The sequence below is a fragment of the Falco rusticolus genome, chromosome 11, assembly GCF_015220075.1.
Source record: "Falco rusticolus isolate bFalRus1 chromosome 11, bFalRus1.pri, whole genome shotgun sequence".
In the NCBI taxonomy this organism is placed as follows: Eukaryota; Metazoa; Chordata; class Aves; order Falconiformes; family Falconidae; genus Falco; species Falco rusticolus.
The window spans coordinates 7,290,166-7,306,028 of record NC_051197.1 but is presented as its reverse complement, the minus strand read 5'-3'; the positions used below and the strand labels follow the sequence as shown (position 1 = coordinate 7,306,028).

At 44.7% G+C, this 15,863-nt stretch overlaps 2 protein-coding genes across 10 annotated transcripts in view; one reads left to right on the top strand and one right to left on the bottom strand.

Moving 5' to 3' along the window:
* Positions 1-3,472, top strand: part of ZFYVE9 (zinc finger FYVE-type containing 9) — a 62,727-nt gene extending 59,255 nt beyond the window's left edge. For both annotated transcript variants that reach the window (XM_037404914.1, XM_037404913.1), the window contains exons 18-19: positions 714-890; positions 1,725-3,472. In XM_037404914.1, coding sequence (XP_037260811.1) covers positions 714-890; positions 1,725-1,886 — 339 coding nt within the window. In that variant the 3' untranslated portion in view covers positions 1,887-3,472. The remainder of the gene's footprint in view (positions 1-713; positions 891-1,724) is intronic.
* Positions 3,473-4,163: 691 nt separating this feature from the next.
* The window catches only part of CC2D1B (coiled-coil and C2 domain containing 1B), a 34,477-nt gene continuing 22,777 nt past the window's right edge, over positions 4,164-15,863 (bottom strand). For 5 of the 8 annotated variants that reach the window (XM_037404918.1, XM_037404915.1, XM_037404920.1 and 2 more), the window contains 7 exons: positions 15,478-15,551; positions 14,761-14,819; positions 12,868-12,919; positions 11,361-11,460; positions 7,588-7,678; positions 6,907-7,037; positions 4,164-5,298 (listed from right to left, as the gene is read on the bottom strand). In XM_037404918.1, coding sequence (XP_037260815.1) covers positions 6,918-7,037; positions 7,588-7,678; positions 11,361-11,460; positions 12,868-12,919; positions 14,761-14,819; positions 15,478-15,551 — 496 coding nt within the window. In that variant the 3' untranslated portion in view covers positions 4,164-5,298; positions 6,907-6,917. Of the gene's footprint in view, positions 5,299-6,906; positions 7,038-7,587; positions 7,679-11,360; positions 11,461-12,867; positions 12,920-14,760; positions 14,820-15,477; positions 15,552-15,863 lie in introns of those variants that run through there. The other 3 variants (XM_037404917.1, XM_037404916.1, XR_005106868.1) reach the window with 2 other exon arrangements.

Below are 15,863 nucleotides of genomic sequence, written 5' to 3'. Positions count from 1 at the left end.
TCTCACACACGGTTATTGGAAATACACTTGCTGCACTACCCCAGGGAACAGCTGGTTTCATCTGCATTTGTGTTAAACGCAGACAAATCCTAATAGTTACTTACTTTTAATGTTATTTTGAGCCACCTTTTCTAAAATGTCGTAAGTCAAAATGAAAGTGCTGTGGCATAAGTCACTCGCAGAAACTGCTTGCGTAGCTGCTGTTACCTGTGACTCTGCCAGCACGCAAAGGCATTAATATTAGGAAGATTTCTTCGTTTCACTTAGCCTGCCCAGGAGGAACCAGTTACTCGCTCTGCAGCTTGCCGCCTTCCCCTTCTTCCCCAGGTCAGCTGGCCTCAAGGGAGGCAAGTTCAGTGAGAACAGTACAAATCTTCAGGGATGGCTCCTACTAAAAATGTGAATTTTCTGAAATTAACATCTGTTTTCAAAGCAGGATTTTATTAAAAACTGTGTGCAATACATAGTGAACTTCCATAATGAGGCTTTTGACCAGAACTGAAAGGTTTTTGAGAACACGACTATTTAAATCTTTCCTTTGAAGCTGTTTCCCCCCACCCCGCAAGGTGGCTTGTCTTCAGGGGCTGTTGCTAGTCTTCCCTGAGCAGCTCGTCTTTAAATCTTCATTTGTAAGAGGCATTTAAACGGCATCTCTGTAACCGTGCCGTCTAGAAACGCCCAGTGTTACACCTTGCGTTAACTCTTTCCTTCAGGTGTTTTTCCTGGAAAACGATGAGCAACACAGTGGTCTGAGTGACCCAGCTGACCACAGCCGCCTGACTGAAAACGTGGCGAAGGCTTTCTGTTTGGCCCTCTGTCCTCACCTTAAATTGCTGAAAGAAGATGGAATGACTAAGCTTGGGCTGCGTGTTACACTCGACTCGGATCAAGTGAGTCTTGCATAGCTTTGGTTTCACTGCGGGGTGGGGCCCTTGCTCGTTCCCAGTAGAGGGAACGCAATGCTTCAGGCATTCTCTCGGTTAAAGAGGTACCGATACCAGGTGGTGCTGGCTGCTGTGCGCTGCTCCGGGCCATCTGTCAGGAGCAGGCAGCTTGTGCCTCGCCTGCATTAACACCAGGCTTGACCCCCACGTGCCGCTGCCAGCACCTGCTCTGTAGTCAGTGCGCAGCCCGGGGAGTTGCTGGCCTGCCACGCGCTCAGAGAAGGCACGAAATTGGCCTTTTCACCAGACATCAAAAGGCCGGAGCATGTTCAATGTATTCTTGGGTTAGCATAAAACACTGTTCGCAAGCGTGGCTGTTCTTAAAAGATCCCACTGAATCCAAGGCAGAAACAGATGGAAGGGCCCCTCGAGAGCGCTCTACGGCAAAAGCGACAAGCAGAGATAAGGGTCTCCGGGCAAGACAGCTGGCCTTGCCCTGGAGTGGACGTGTTCTTAGTACCAACCAGCTTTTAAATACCGCGTGACTTAATCTGATAACGCAGGGTGCGGTTCCTGCTGATCCAAATGATCTGCTTTGACAAAGCAGTAGAAAAAACGAGGCTAATTTTATCTAGGCAGCCCCCAGGAACATAAGAGAACAAAAACAAGCAGAAAAGCTGCTTTAGTGCCTGCTACATCTTGTTCAAGCGCCTGGCTTCCCCAGGCAGAGGCCACGGCCCCCCCTGCCGCTCATCCCCCTGCGCCTTCCCTTACTGCCCGCTGACTCGCAGCCTCGTGTCCTGTTCTCTGTAAAACCCGCTCTTACTTTGTATTTTTTAGGTTGGTTATCAAGCTGGGAGCAACGGACAGCCACTGCCCTCTCAATACATGAATGACCTGGACAGTGCCTTAGTTCCAGTGATTCATGGAGGGGCGTGTCAGTTGAGCGAGGGGCCAGTCATAATGGAGCTCATCTTTTATATTCTGGAAAACATCTCATAAGAGGACTTCATTTTCTGTTCAGACCTGTTCCAGCAGCAGTTGTATCTGAATCATTTGCACTTTAAAACTGGAAAATTAAGCTTTTGTTAACACTATTGGGGGTGGGTGGGCGGAGGGAGGGACAGTGGTTCCATAATTCTAAATCTTCTATGCATTGTCAACAAACGGAGGATCAGGGCAGCTTCTATATTACAACATGGCTATGCTATCCTTGCAGCTAATACACTTCTGTTATTGTTTAGAAAAATGCTCATGTTTAAAGACTTACGGTCATGTACTCTAAATGCTCAAACGGGTGCAAAGATCACTGGGGCGTAAATAAAAAGTGAAACTCCAATCTCGTACTGTTTGTAGATGGACATGTAAGAAACAACACTCGAGCCCTCCATGCTGACCTCATCATAATGCCGTTTGTGGTTATTCTGTAGACATTAAAAAGTAACGTTTACATTATTTTAACCAGATTATTGGCTGAAATATGTTTGGAGTGTAGCCCTTGAGAGAGATGGAAAGATTACCTAGCCATAACCTACATTTGTATATGTGTCCGAATGAGCGGAAGGGCAGGCAGCTCTGCAAGCGGTATTATGTAAACTGCAGTTGTGTGTGTGTGTAATAGGCTAGAGTTTACTTTTTTCCTGTATTTACTATAAAAACCCATCACCTCGGCAGATTTCTATAATCTAGAACAACTCTGCTATTCTGTACTTTGTTTACAAATCTGTCTGAAGCAGAAGAAATATTAGCCCTAAAGTGCAGTTATATCTCATTCCTCCTCCCCAGTAGGTCCTGCTTTTTAAAGACAAGTAACACCCGGGGCAGCTTTAAGTCTCCTCCTTGCTGTACGCTGTAGTGTACCGCTCGTGTCACGTAATACAAGATGGCTTGCACTTCATCTTAGCAGCACCATGTAAAAGCTTACCTGTGGTAACAGTATAGAGTGGCTCTTTTTGCATGTTCTGCTGAAAAAGGCTTTCTGGTCAGCTCTGAACACTTGCACCCGGCCCCATGCTCTTGGTCTCACCTGAGAGGGCTTTGGTAAGGAAAGCAGCTGCTCATGGCTGCCGCGCCGCTGAGAAGCTGGAAGTGAGACTCGGCCAGAGGAAATGTGGTTCCATGTTCTTATTGTCTCCGTGGAAAGCTGCTAACCAGTGGGAAGAGCTGAAAGCAGGAGAGGGAGTTTGGTTTGTTTAGCCATGGCCGCGCAAAGCAGCTCGTTCGAGTCCCTCGCAGGAAGAGGGGCAAAGGTTTCTCCTCCTGTCTACACAGAAAATTAACCTGGGAAGAGAGGTACTAACTGGAAGTGAACACAGTGTCTCAGGTGTTACATCGTCCCTACGTGCAGTCAGTTCTGGTGGATGCAGCCGGAATTATTTTGGCTTTGCCGTAACGCGGGCATCCTCTCAGATACAAAGGGAAGTGCACAGCTCCTCTGAGCCTGATGCTATATTTTTTAAATAAATATATACAGCATTAGCTGGGCAAAGGAAAAGGTAACTGTCCACGTAGCAAAGTATCTTATGGAAAGACAGCACAGTATATGTACAGAGTGCACTTGTGAATAAATGGCTAGTGCTTTTTTTTTTTTTTAAAAAAGCATCCCAAATGGCAAATTACAGCCGTCCCCACCCAAGCCCACCCTTGCAGAAGGCAGGCCTGAGCACTGGGGTCCAACCCGGCAGTACAAGCTGGCCGGCGCGAGGTAGCACACCCCTGCGCTTCACCGGTAAGTGTCACAGCAAAGTGAAACCTTACCTCTGGCCTTTGGGAACGGGGGCTGGCTTAGTGTTTCATGCTGGGCAACGCTGTTGCACACGCACTAACCTTCCTACGTAGGGGCGCAGCGGAGCAGGACGAAGGCTACTGTCAGATTCCCCTCTGCACGCTGCTTTCGCACACGTTGGGTCACAGCACAGCACTACGTGGTGTAGGCAAGATTGGGTATCTGGAAGAGTGTTCCATAAACTAATAATCTTCCTTCTAGCGCCTGCACTCCAGCTTGGCCACAGCAGCGGCTTTCCAGTTACTTTAGTTGCATTGTTATGCTTAATAATGCAGTAAAAAGAGGTGAAAAATCTTTATCTTCTCTTCCTTTGCCCCAAAAGTCTTTTAGGTTTGGATTATGTTTGTGCAAAACACTATCAACTGGTGACTGACATGTTTGCTTCAACCATAGCCTTTTAAATGACCTTAATTACCATGTTGTTAAGAAATGAGTACTTGTTTTAGAAAAAAAATTGTACTTTTAAAATTCAGTTAGTTAACACTGCAAAAAACTGCATATTATATTTTTATTTTCGACATGTAGTTTTGTATATTAAATTTATTGAAATTAAAAACTAAACACTGTATTGTCTTCATCTGCTCAGGAAGACAGAGGCAGTGCTGCCTTTCTTGTCTGGACTCTGTCTCTGAACTTGCCCTCCCTACGCAGCTGGTGCAGGTGCGCTCCGACTCCCCCGCGCCGCCACGTCCCCTCCCGTGAGATCAGCCGTCGCTGGTAGCTCGCAGAGATGTGAAAACACAAACATATTTGGTACCTTTTTTTTGTATGATGCTGATCAAAAGCGTTCCTGAAAATAGTCATCACCCAGTTTTCTACATGACAGAGTGGCCGTTTTCCCCATAACCTGGAACAACTGTAAAAGCCTATTTTTGTAAAAATACAAGGAACTTTCGGGAAGCAGCAGTCTAGTGTACTTTTTTCCCCTCCTTTTTTTAATTAAAAAAAAAAAAAAAGAAAAAGGATGAAGGCACAGTACCTGGGCTGTACTGAACGGGCAGTGCAGCAAGCATGGCAGACAACTGGTAGCCAGAACAAAAACGTAGATCTGTAAACACCTGCTGCTAACAAGTTTTGCATTCTTTTCTTCTTAAAGGCAACACCCCGTTGAAACTTCATGTTGCAATGGCATGTGCAGAGGAGGGCCAGGCTGCGGCCCCAGTTCTCTCTCCTCTATTTGAAAAAACAAAAAAACCTGCCCCAAACAGGCCTCGGTAAGAGGGAACAGAAAAAGCAGGAGCCGACTGTTCGCTGTACCACGGTGGCTGCTGGTACGCTTGCAAAAATGAATCCTAGTGAAGGTCTTACCTGTGACTTGACAGAAAAGTTTTTGCAGTGCCTCGGGGAATTGTTAAAGGGCTAAACTTTTCGCACACCACTATGCATAGTTAGTGCCACGTCGGTAGTCCCGCATTAAGGCAGTACTATTTTGTGTAGACTAGTAACAATCCCCTGCAGCAGCACATTTCCAGAGCCTTACATTTGCCTTGACGTTATTAATAAGCACTATGGCTGTGATCAAAATAGACGTTAGGTTCAGTAGTGCATTCGTTTAGCATCTTTGGTGCTTGCCGCTAGCAGCATCTTCCTACGTACGTTCACCCCACACCTTTTAACATTCCAATGGATCTGCGGGGGGGGGGAAAACAAAGAAAAAACAACAGAATTACTTGATGCAGTACTTCACAGATGGCCTCTTTGTACGTAAAATGCCGACATGAATTTTCTGGATAGTCAATTAGAAAAATCAATGAAGCAAAATTATTAAGCTCTAGTGGTTGAAAACACTTGGGTGTCCAGTGACGGCCTAGGGCCAAGCTGTTATCTCAGATACGGCCACCAAACGTGCCCCTCACAGCCCCAGTGTGAAGCTCACGGGCAGCTCACTGACCTCCCTGGCTGTGAGGAAGAAGCCACTCGACAAAACAATCCCTGTGGTGCCACAAGTACTGAAACAAGACCTCTCCGCCTGTAAAACCTCACACAATCTGGCAGCGAAGGTGTGGCACACAGGTGCTGCTGCTGGGGAGCTGGTGTTAGCTTAACCGCCATTTATAAACGCAAAGCAAAACGCTGTGCTAGGAGGAGGGAGCGCAGAGACTCCCGAGCTGAAGCAGAGGAAGATGGGTGACCTGTTGGAAAGTCTGTATTTATACATCATCTGTTTGCCATGAGGAAAGGCGAGGTCTGGTCCGTGCTGGTACAGCAAGGTCGGGGTCCAAGAGAGGGCTCTCTGTGCTCTTGCGCTGCAAGAGGCCCCGGCTCAGCAGGGACCACGGCGGTCACACCTGGCCAGTAACGTCCCAGGACCGCAGGCCGCCTGCACGCTGTGGCAGGAGCGAGGACCAAAGTTTCAGGATGCCTGTGACTGCATCCAGCTAAACTGAATTTCTTTCAAACACGAGACACACACATCAAAGTAGGCTGGACTGGAGATGCCCCAGGCAGACGACTGCTGGCACTTATCTTTCAGTAATTTTATGTAGAAAATCCCCTTTTCAAAAGACACCAGGATTGCTAGTGGTTTTTTAAGACGGGAGAATTTGTGGTACCTAAGAAGCAGAGTGTAAGAAAGCAAGACAAGCTCCAAACCCAAGCAGTTTCCGTAGCGGCTGGCAACAAGAGGAAGCCTGCCTCTTCTTCACCCTTCTAGTGCAGAGCCACTGCGGCAGCACACAGCTCCTCTTCCGCACTCGATGCGAGCACAGCGGGCACCTGGCACACTTCTCCAGGTAGCCTGTATTCAGCTGTACAGTTTCTCCCTGCTCAAGTACCAGAAGAAAGCCTACCTCCAATGGTTTCCCTTTCAGATAAAGTCAAGCAGACTCTCCTGGGACAAACGAATGCCCTTCTCTAGCTTCTGGTAGGGGAAGAAGGGTCCTCGCTAACTCTGAAAGGGTTTTGCTAACAATAAGGGTGGACAGAAGGCACCCTTCCTCCTAGAAAGGACTCATCAATCTCATTTTCTAAATATTACCCTAAGCGAAGGTGATGCTATAAGCTCTCCCCGTATTTCAAGTGACTGTGAAATAGCATTTTTGGTACACAAACTAATCGGAGCCTGTAACCTCATTTCTGAAATTATGTCAGCTCGCCACTACAAATACAAAGATAATACAAATATTAAAGCCAGAGCTGTGTAATTAGGTCAATGTCAACCAAAGACATCATTCCAGCAGAGTTTATCTGTAGCCCTGTCAAGTTCTGCCAGACCAGCTTTAGACACAGCGTTCATACCTCAGATAGAGCTAATGTTCAAGGACCAGCCAGTTTTCTGTAATTGTTTGAAGATCTTGACCGCTGAGGGGCTCCCTGAGTCTCACTTTCACCTCCAGTTTCCCTCCAGTGGGCTTTCTGCCATCAAAAATCTGAAAGAACCACAAAAAGAAGAGCAATTAGTGCACATACACATGATAATGTCAAAGTAGAAGATCTGGAACACGGATGGACTCCACAGGAAGCTCAGAGGACACTAAGGGCTGCGATGTCCCGAGCAGGTCTGTGATGCAGCCCCAGGGATTGTCTTTTCTTTTAAAGGTTCCACTTAGGTATCTCCTACTGGATCTTACAGCACCTCCCTATCCACTCTGGCAGTCTTCACTTAAACCTTTGATCTGTTAGCTACCAACGCAAATATTTTTGAGCATCACCTGAATTTCTGGTTCTGACAAAGAAAACTAGCTTGAGACAGAAAATTTGCAGAAGACAGTCTCCAGGAAGTTCCCAGTACCACAACGGCCACAGCTAAGAGAAGCTTCAAGAGACGACAAAACAAAGAACAGCCCGTTCCTTATCAAACTTGCCCAGTACAAAACAGTCAGCTGTATACAAGCACATTTATGCAACATGAGTCTTCATTTTCCCTTTCAAGTCAAAGGCTTAGTACTAACTACAACACACCTCACCCAGAAAACATACCTCGATGATCTCTCTGACTTCACATTCTGATTCCAGCTTGTCCAGTTTCAAGTGTGCTGTCCCCACTTGCTTGTCACTCCTGAAGAAGGACCTGTTTCAAAGAAACCTTCCTTAACTGAACGGGTAAGGTTTTTCAGAACATTAAAAGAGAAAGCAAGCTAAGAGCTCACCACTATTTGCACCATCGCCACATCCAGGAGGGCGAGTCAAGACATGCTGCTAGAACCCTCCAAACCAGGGTGCGAGAGGCAAACCCTTAGTCAACTAGACCACAAGGACAAGATACAGAAGTACCCAGTTTTGTAATTATTCTCTTGAAACCAAATATAAAGATGAGGACAGTAGTGAAGAAAAACAATCCACTAAACTAGCACTTGGAATGGCAACAGCTTTTGTCCCTGGAAAGGGTGACAAGGAAAAGTGGCTTAACAGCCAGGACAGGCAGCAATCTTCCACAGCAGGCTGGAAAACTTCCTAAGGAAATCGCATCTCTCATAAAAACAAACATTTCACAGGCACATGCTGGCTTTGGAAAACTACTTATTAGGAAAAAGTCACATGAATCATTCTGCCTCATTTTGGTAAATCAAAACAATTTCAACAAGTAAGAACAGTTCGTTTCAGCTGTTGTTTTGATTCACCTTCATACTGGTAGTTTTAACAGTCAAGAACAATCGTTTTAGAATTTCTAGTCTGCTGAAATCAAACACAGAGCATTTCTATCCTGCAAGGAAAACAGCTTTTCTCTGCTACAGTTACTTCTGTTTAACAGTTTTATCAGCAAGGCATCCACCTTTGCCTTAATAGAGACAGGCGGTGCAATCCTCATCCAAACTCCTTCAAAAGGCAACAGCTAAGACCGAAACATAATAATTCCATGGAAGTGGTCAGCTCAAAGCACTGGATTTCTCTGCCTGCATCCAAGCATTTCCCTGAATCAGTCTCCAAAAGGTTGATAAACAAGTAAAATCTACAAAATCTGGAGGTAGGAGGGCCAACGAGCTGTGCCTGTCATGTTCTAGACAGGAAGCCTGCCGGGAGTTCAGAAGCTTCCTTTTTCATGCCATTCTATTTAGGAGAAAAACAAGCAAGCAAACCAACGACCATACAAAAAAACCCCAACCCAACCCCAAACCATCCACCCTTCTTATCATCAGTAAGGGATATTAAGGTATTACCAAACAAGACTGGACACATGCAATGAAAACTGCGAAGTTCATTATATGGAGCCTCACGATGCCGCCGCCTGTGGCCACGGTAACCGATATATCCATGCACACAGACCCGATGCTGCCATCGGCGCCTACAGCCTCCGAGTGAACATCTGCAAACACAGCTGTCTCATATCTCTGACTGGAAAAGGAGTAAGGTTGTTTCTCACACCCACCAGTGCCATGACTGCTTCGTTCATATGAAGCAATTCTATTCTCCAAATAGCTCGTATCCGCTGTAGTATAAGGAACCTGTCACCCAGACTCTAACCTCATTTCTGGCTTGTGTGTTCAGGAACGGTGCCAGGAATGCTATGGCTCATATATGCACCCAAGCATCTATAGGTTAGGAGGACAACGGTCCTTTCGCCCAGGCTGCAGCAGGCTCACGGCAGGGAGCTCAGACAGTTCTAGATGGGATGAAGAGTGCAAGAGCACTACTTCTGAATGCACCGGAACGTGCAGCGAGTCACTGCTAGGAAGCACATCTCCTCCAAAAACCTGTTGCTGAAGGACTTGACAGACTCCAGCGCAGCTGTTCAGATTCCTTCTTATCGGTCAGTTTGCCCATCTCAACACAAATCGCTGCAGTAAAGAACGACAGTATCACCTCACGGGTGGATAGCGCTGCCTCCCAACATGGTGCCCATCGATGTTGTTGGCAGAAAGCCTTCCAAAGATGAGACTTGGTATTCTTCATCGATGAGACTACAGCAGACTCTCAAAATCACTTAGAAAACTGCAGAATTTCTTAGCTCGCATGCTAGAATACTTCCCTTACTTCACAAGCACCTTAAAACGAAGAAGGATTACATAATTGTACCGCAGTGTGTCTGACACGCTCATGAGCTTAAAAAGAGAATCGGCAATTCTTCTAGCTGAATTTTTTAAAGCACTTCTTCATTTCCAGAAACAATAAAGACCGATTCATCCCTGATCAGTTCTAGGGGGTTTGCAGTGAAGAATGTGAACTTGCCCTAGGCCATGGCTTCAGAAACAGCTCTGGGGAAACCTCCTTTTATCTTCAGAAGCTTTTAGGAGAGGTTTAAGGAGACTTTTCCTTCGGAAAAATGCATTGCTGGGTTTTTACTTGAAAGTGGCCTTTAAACTGAAGTTTAATATATGTGACCTGAAACAAGTCTCCTTTGCTCACTGAGAGAAAGTAATTCTTGGGAGATGGTCAAAGAGCTATCAGAGACCCTAAAACCACAACAGCTACAAGCACTTCTGAAGTATTATTCGTTTATAGTCTTAATGAAAGACAGGGAGCAGACAGTCCTTAGAAAAGAGCCTGCATCACTTAAATCTTCTCCTTTCTCCCGAGAAGAAGGGGAAGGTGATCTGTGGGCATTTCTTCTTTTTCTCCTTCCCCGTGGCTATTTACCCAGGGTAGACTGCCACCCTCTGCCCCAGTCCAGAAACGAGCACCTATTTAACTTGTTAGATTCCTGCTCTAAGAACAACAACAAAAAAACCTCCAAACCCTAAGAAGAGGCAACCAACCTGCACAGATTTTTTTTTGCTAATCTTTGAAAAGGCTTCAAAGGACAATCTGGAGCTGGCATACAACTCATGAATCACTGGGGAGTGTTTCCCAATGGGTGAACTTAAGCCTGAGCTCAGACCTTAAAAACAAGTACTGTTCCAGCTGGTAAGAGAACAGAATATGCCCCGTTTGCGCAACGGTATGCAAAAGACAAGGAAAACCAAGTGTTCTAAACAAATGTAAACACTTCACAGTTCTATGCAAGAGGCAGAATCTCTAACAAAATCTTGAATAACAGAGCCTTGGAGCAGTCAGGATTGACAGAGAAAGAGTAAGAAAATGAGCTTTTGCTTCAAGTGAGATGCAAATGGAAGACCTGGAGTAAAAACAATAGAACTTTAGCTCACAAATTAAAACATCTACAACTTGAAAACCATCTCAGAGAACCTATGGATCGTTTCTGCATGTCCCAGTAATAGAAACAAAGAATAGCACAAAGAGCCACCGAGACAAAACCAGGTTATCTAACTTCCCATTGAAGTCATGGACCACAACCAGCTCGGGGATTAGTGAATATAGGCCACTCCAATTTTGAACAAATCAGTAACGAGCCTAGGCGTAGGACCTGAACGTCACCCATGGTTAACATCCATCTCATCATCTTGATCTCCGAGATGAGTGGAGTCTCTCTCTCTCCCAAGACAGTCTTAACAGTTTGCTAGCAGTGTTTGGTAAATCTTGGAAGATTCTCACAATGAATCACAGAATGGTTTGGGTTGGCAGGAACCTTAAAGATCACCTAGTTGCAGCCCCCCTGCCACGGGCAGGGACACCTTCCCCCAGACCAGGTTGCTCCAAGCCCCATCCAGCCTGGCCTTGAACACTGCCAGGGATGGGGCATCCACAGCTGCTCTGGGCAACCTGTGCCAGTGGCTCACTGTCCTCGCAGTAAAGAATTTCTTCCTCATATCTAATCTAAATCTAACCTAAGGATCATGCTTCACAAATTTCGGCTACAACATCCTTTTCAACTTTTACCAGAGAAGCAACGAGGAGAGAGCAAACTGTGGACTTACCCTTTATGAAATACTTCAAATTTAATTCCTTTGGACCGAATGGCTCGTCGGAAACCTCTGTGATTTCGGTTGATGTTCAACTTAAACAACTGGTTATATTCTACAGTTAAGACACAGAAAAATGAAAGCAAGCTGTGAGTCAAAACTTACACACGCTCTGTTACACACACGTACCGAGACCTCTGTTTATCTCCCCTTTTATTGGCCCCTTTGTGAAAGACACTTCACACCCATCTGAACCTCTTCCTCAGGTTATTTCAGTCATTGACAAGGTCGTGTCCCTGTGCAGCAGTTCATCGGCCATCCTCACTTTACAGGCACAGAAACCAAACTGCCAAAACCCTAAGTCATTGTGAGGGGGTGACAGCAAGTTACTGGAGAGCCAAAACGGGAGAATCTAGGTCTTTCAGGAATTAAACAAGAGCGTCTGTGCTAAGAAAAAGGTAAAAATAGTAAGGAAAAAGCATAGGAAGGTGGGAATGGCTGGGAAGGGGTGTTTTGATAATGTAATTAATACTGTTTTAACACCAGTTTAATTAGTAAGTGTGACAAGAACTATGCCACAGGATACCTTTTTATCAGGTCTCACAACATCGTACCCCTAATGTTCAGACTTATCTGCTGTGCTGCCCAGGAACACTCAGCTCTGCTTGTCAGCCTGGGAACCCAAAACATTACAGCGAGGGACGCTCAGCAAGTGCAGATCAATTTATTGGAAGAGTTGGAACAGAGCCCTCAGTATCAGAGCTTCAGGACTTCCACTCTTAACAGAATATATATACATAAACTCAAATCTCTATACATATCTCTTCTGAGATAAATTCACAACTAGTAATTTGGATACTGAATTCAAAGTTGTTTTGAAACTAGATGGCTGCTTACTGCAAGAATTGAAAAAATAATATAGCAATAAATTAAATTCAGAGTGCAAGATGATTAATTCTAAAATGCATGATGAATCTAGCAGTATTCCATGGCTAGGTACAAAGGGGGTAATTTTCAAAAGGTACAAAAAGAATTTTAGTTGGTTTTGAGACACATTGTCTTAAAAAACCAAATTTACTTCTGCAATGATGCTTTGTCAGGTTTAGGAACGTTAGCTGATTTGGCAATTCTGTCATGATTTTTGTTGTCTCACGGGACACAAAATCTGACTGAAAAAGATCTGATCCATGGAGATACTAAAATTAATAATTTAACTTATTTAATAAAGAAAATTTATTTATCTGGCCCACCTCCCTGCAGGGCTGACAGCAACAGCTGTAGCATGACTGGTAACTCCATGATTTCATAACTTATTACACAATGACTACCACCAATATCAGGATGAGGGTGCAGAAATTGCCAGTGCAGCTGGGCTTCACCTTACAACAAGCCCTTTCGTAAGAAAGCAGAAAAAGGTGGTGGCAGGCCCTCTGGCCCAATTCGCAGTACGACACTAGGCTGTACTCTCCAGTGATTCCTAAAGGTGCAATGTTTTTCCCTCTGCCCCAGAACAAGTACTAACCTGGAGAATTGTTATTGTTAATTACAGGTGTTTTACTCTTTTGAGGTTGCTCCTATTAAAAGAGACACATATTACATAAAACCATCAGATACTGTTTCAAAATACAGCGTAGTAACCATTTTTATTACCAACTTTTTTTTATACCTATACAAGAAACATGAGGTTTGGGGGGGTTATCTGACTGATAAGAGTCATGGTACATTCAGAACTAAACTATTTGGATGTCATTGTGGTAATAAGTATAATACTAGATAAAGAATAAGCCAAACCATTACATTAAATGTAAGAGCCACAGATAAACTACATGGTCACACTCAATTCAATCCAATCATCATAAAGTTACTGACTGCGGCTGTTAAACTACACGATAAACTGCGCACGTTCCAGGACACAGCAATCCCGTTCCTTCTCCATTAGTTGGAATAATAACCTACACAAGGAATTCATCACAAATCATTCAGGGAATTGCCCTACTATTATTTTGCCTGACAATCAATCTGCCACCAAAATGAATTAACTTTTAACCTAAAGCGGAGTACAAACTCCATCTCTGGGGACTGAACAAGGGCAACGTGACCTAATTATTGCAGCTACTTCGCAAAACTGATTTCAGCTATGAAGGAGAAAGGTGGTGGATTTGACTGTTGGCGAAGCAGTTGAGATCTGGCTTTTTTTAAACAAAGAAAAATAGACTGAAAGCAACCCATGTTGATTCTTATTCCCCAGCAAATTCTTCATCCAGCCACCGTAACTGGGGGGACTCCTGCATTAAGGCCTCATGTAACTCAAACCTAAACACAAACCTCATCTGACCATCGCTGATTTCCCACAGGTAACTGAAATTATTTTAGTAATGTATTGGGTGGTAAAAATCTGGCCTCTGCACTCTCACAGGGCTAAGGATTAGTCCTGTAAGGGCAAAGGTTGGTCTTGCTCTACAGAGAAAGCAGCAGAAGCCCCAGCACCCCTACTGACAGCAAGACTAGGCAGCCCTCCTCAGAAGCCCTTCCAGCTCACTGGTTCCAGTATTTTTTAGAGCAGAAACTGCTTTTAAAGGCGAGGGGAACAGGATGACGCTGGGGAGTTTCAAGGAAAGATTATATATATATATATATACACACACACACACACATATTTTTAATATACATACATGTGTATATGCCCATCTATACATGCACATACACATAAGTATTAATTAGTAAGGTCAAGAAACTTGTATGGCCCAAGTCCTTTCTCCAGATACACACACATATGTTTGTGAATTAAATCACTAGGAGTCACGTGCATTTATTTGATGACAAAGATTAACCTTTTCAATCCATTTCTGTAATTAAAAGAGATGTCCAAAAGCAATCCCTTTAAAAGCTTGTTTCCTTAAAGCAATGGGACTTAAGAGGGAGGTCACATCTAAGGTGGCCCCTCTCCCCTAACGACAACTTTGCAGGCCCTTGTGTATGGTGGAAGGTACCGGTGCGTTTGCACCCTTGAAAGAAATAAACTTCTACCGATTTTGCAATCACTGGAAACGGTCTGCATGGCGCCTGCAGGGAGGAAGGGTGGGCACAGCCTAGCCCTGTGGGCGCTGCTTAGCAGTAAGCTGGTGGTCAGCCAGCCAGAGAACATGCAAGCCTGAAGCAGCCACCACCCCACTAAGTGCAAGGTGTGGAGAACATCAAGAGAAAGGTGCAGCAAAGCTCAAACGTGCAGAAACCAAATTCAGCAGTTCTAGTTCGCAGGAAAAGTTTCTGTTTCAAAAATAAACTCCGGCAGTATGCCTGGAAGCGCTTTCCCCTTCTAGAAGAAAACCTGCGCTCCCTCCTTGAAGCCCTCACAAGCTAATACAGTGGAAGGCATCACAGACCGAGGAACAGAAGAGCAATCACACACACTCACCGCACTTGGGTACTGAAATTCAAACTTCACAAATGCATCCAAATCTCTTGGTGACACACCTGAATAAGACAACAACCAGCCAATCCAAACAGTCAATACAGATATTTTAATTGCATCTGTAATGTCGAGCAGGATTTTCAAGAGCACCTCACTGATTTTCAGTAGGACTCATGAGCTGTCTCTCGACGACTGAAAACCCCATCCATCAAACCATAATCCATAGACAGCTGGCATCTCAAGGAAAACATCTACTTTTCTTAATGCTGCTGTCAGTCCTGAGACAGTCTAGCGCAGATGGTTTACAAACTCCCAGAAACAAGGGACTCAAAGCAGTAATGCTGGCAGAAGCAACTCCTGTCTACCGAAGGGTCAATACACATTAAGGTAGTGCAGAATTAAGCCAGGCACACGTAACAAAATAGGAGACAAATGTGAAACTTAAACTATGGCTCAGTTATGAGCAAACCCAGGACAATTTAAAGTTCTTCCCTCTGTCCGGATGGAACCCAGATTCTTTTTTTACTTTCCTGGGTTTTTTAAAATATGTTTAAAGGTTCTGGGAGGCTTGAGCCTGAAACCTGGTTATTTTGTTTTAATGAGTGCTGGCTACAAAAGTCTTACTCCTGAAGCGGTCCTTCAAGGTAGAAAAATCTCATTCCCCTCTACTTCCCTTACCTACTCAGAGGAAAAAGTTCACATGCCCTTTCGAGTACACACCTGGTGGAGCTGGTAGGTTTATCCCCCTGACAATAAGAAGGTGCATTTCTGTGCTGTTGAGCTCAGAAAATATCCTGTGAAAAAATAAAGACAAAAAACCACATTCAACCCAGCAGCCCACCACCACCTAATACACTGCCAGACCAGGATGCCACTGGTATTTGTCAGACCCTTTCCAACAGTGCACTCCTACACAGATCATCATCATAAATTACCAAAGAGCAACGAAAGAGCACAGAGATAAAAACATCTCTGAGGTACAGTGAAAAATGCCACAAAGAAAGCCTAAAGGCACAGGATTGAGGGAGGATTACAGAGGAAGGAACACTGGCTGAAGTAGCAGAACGTAAGTGATGAAGCTGGAGAGATTTTGAAATCTGAAGAAC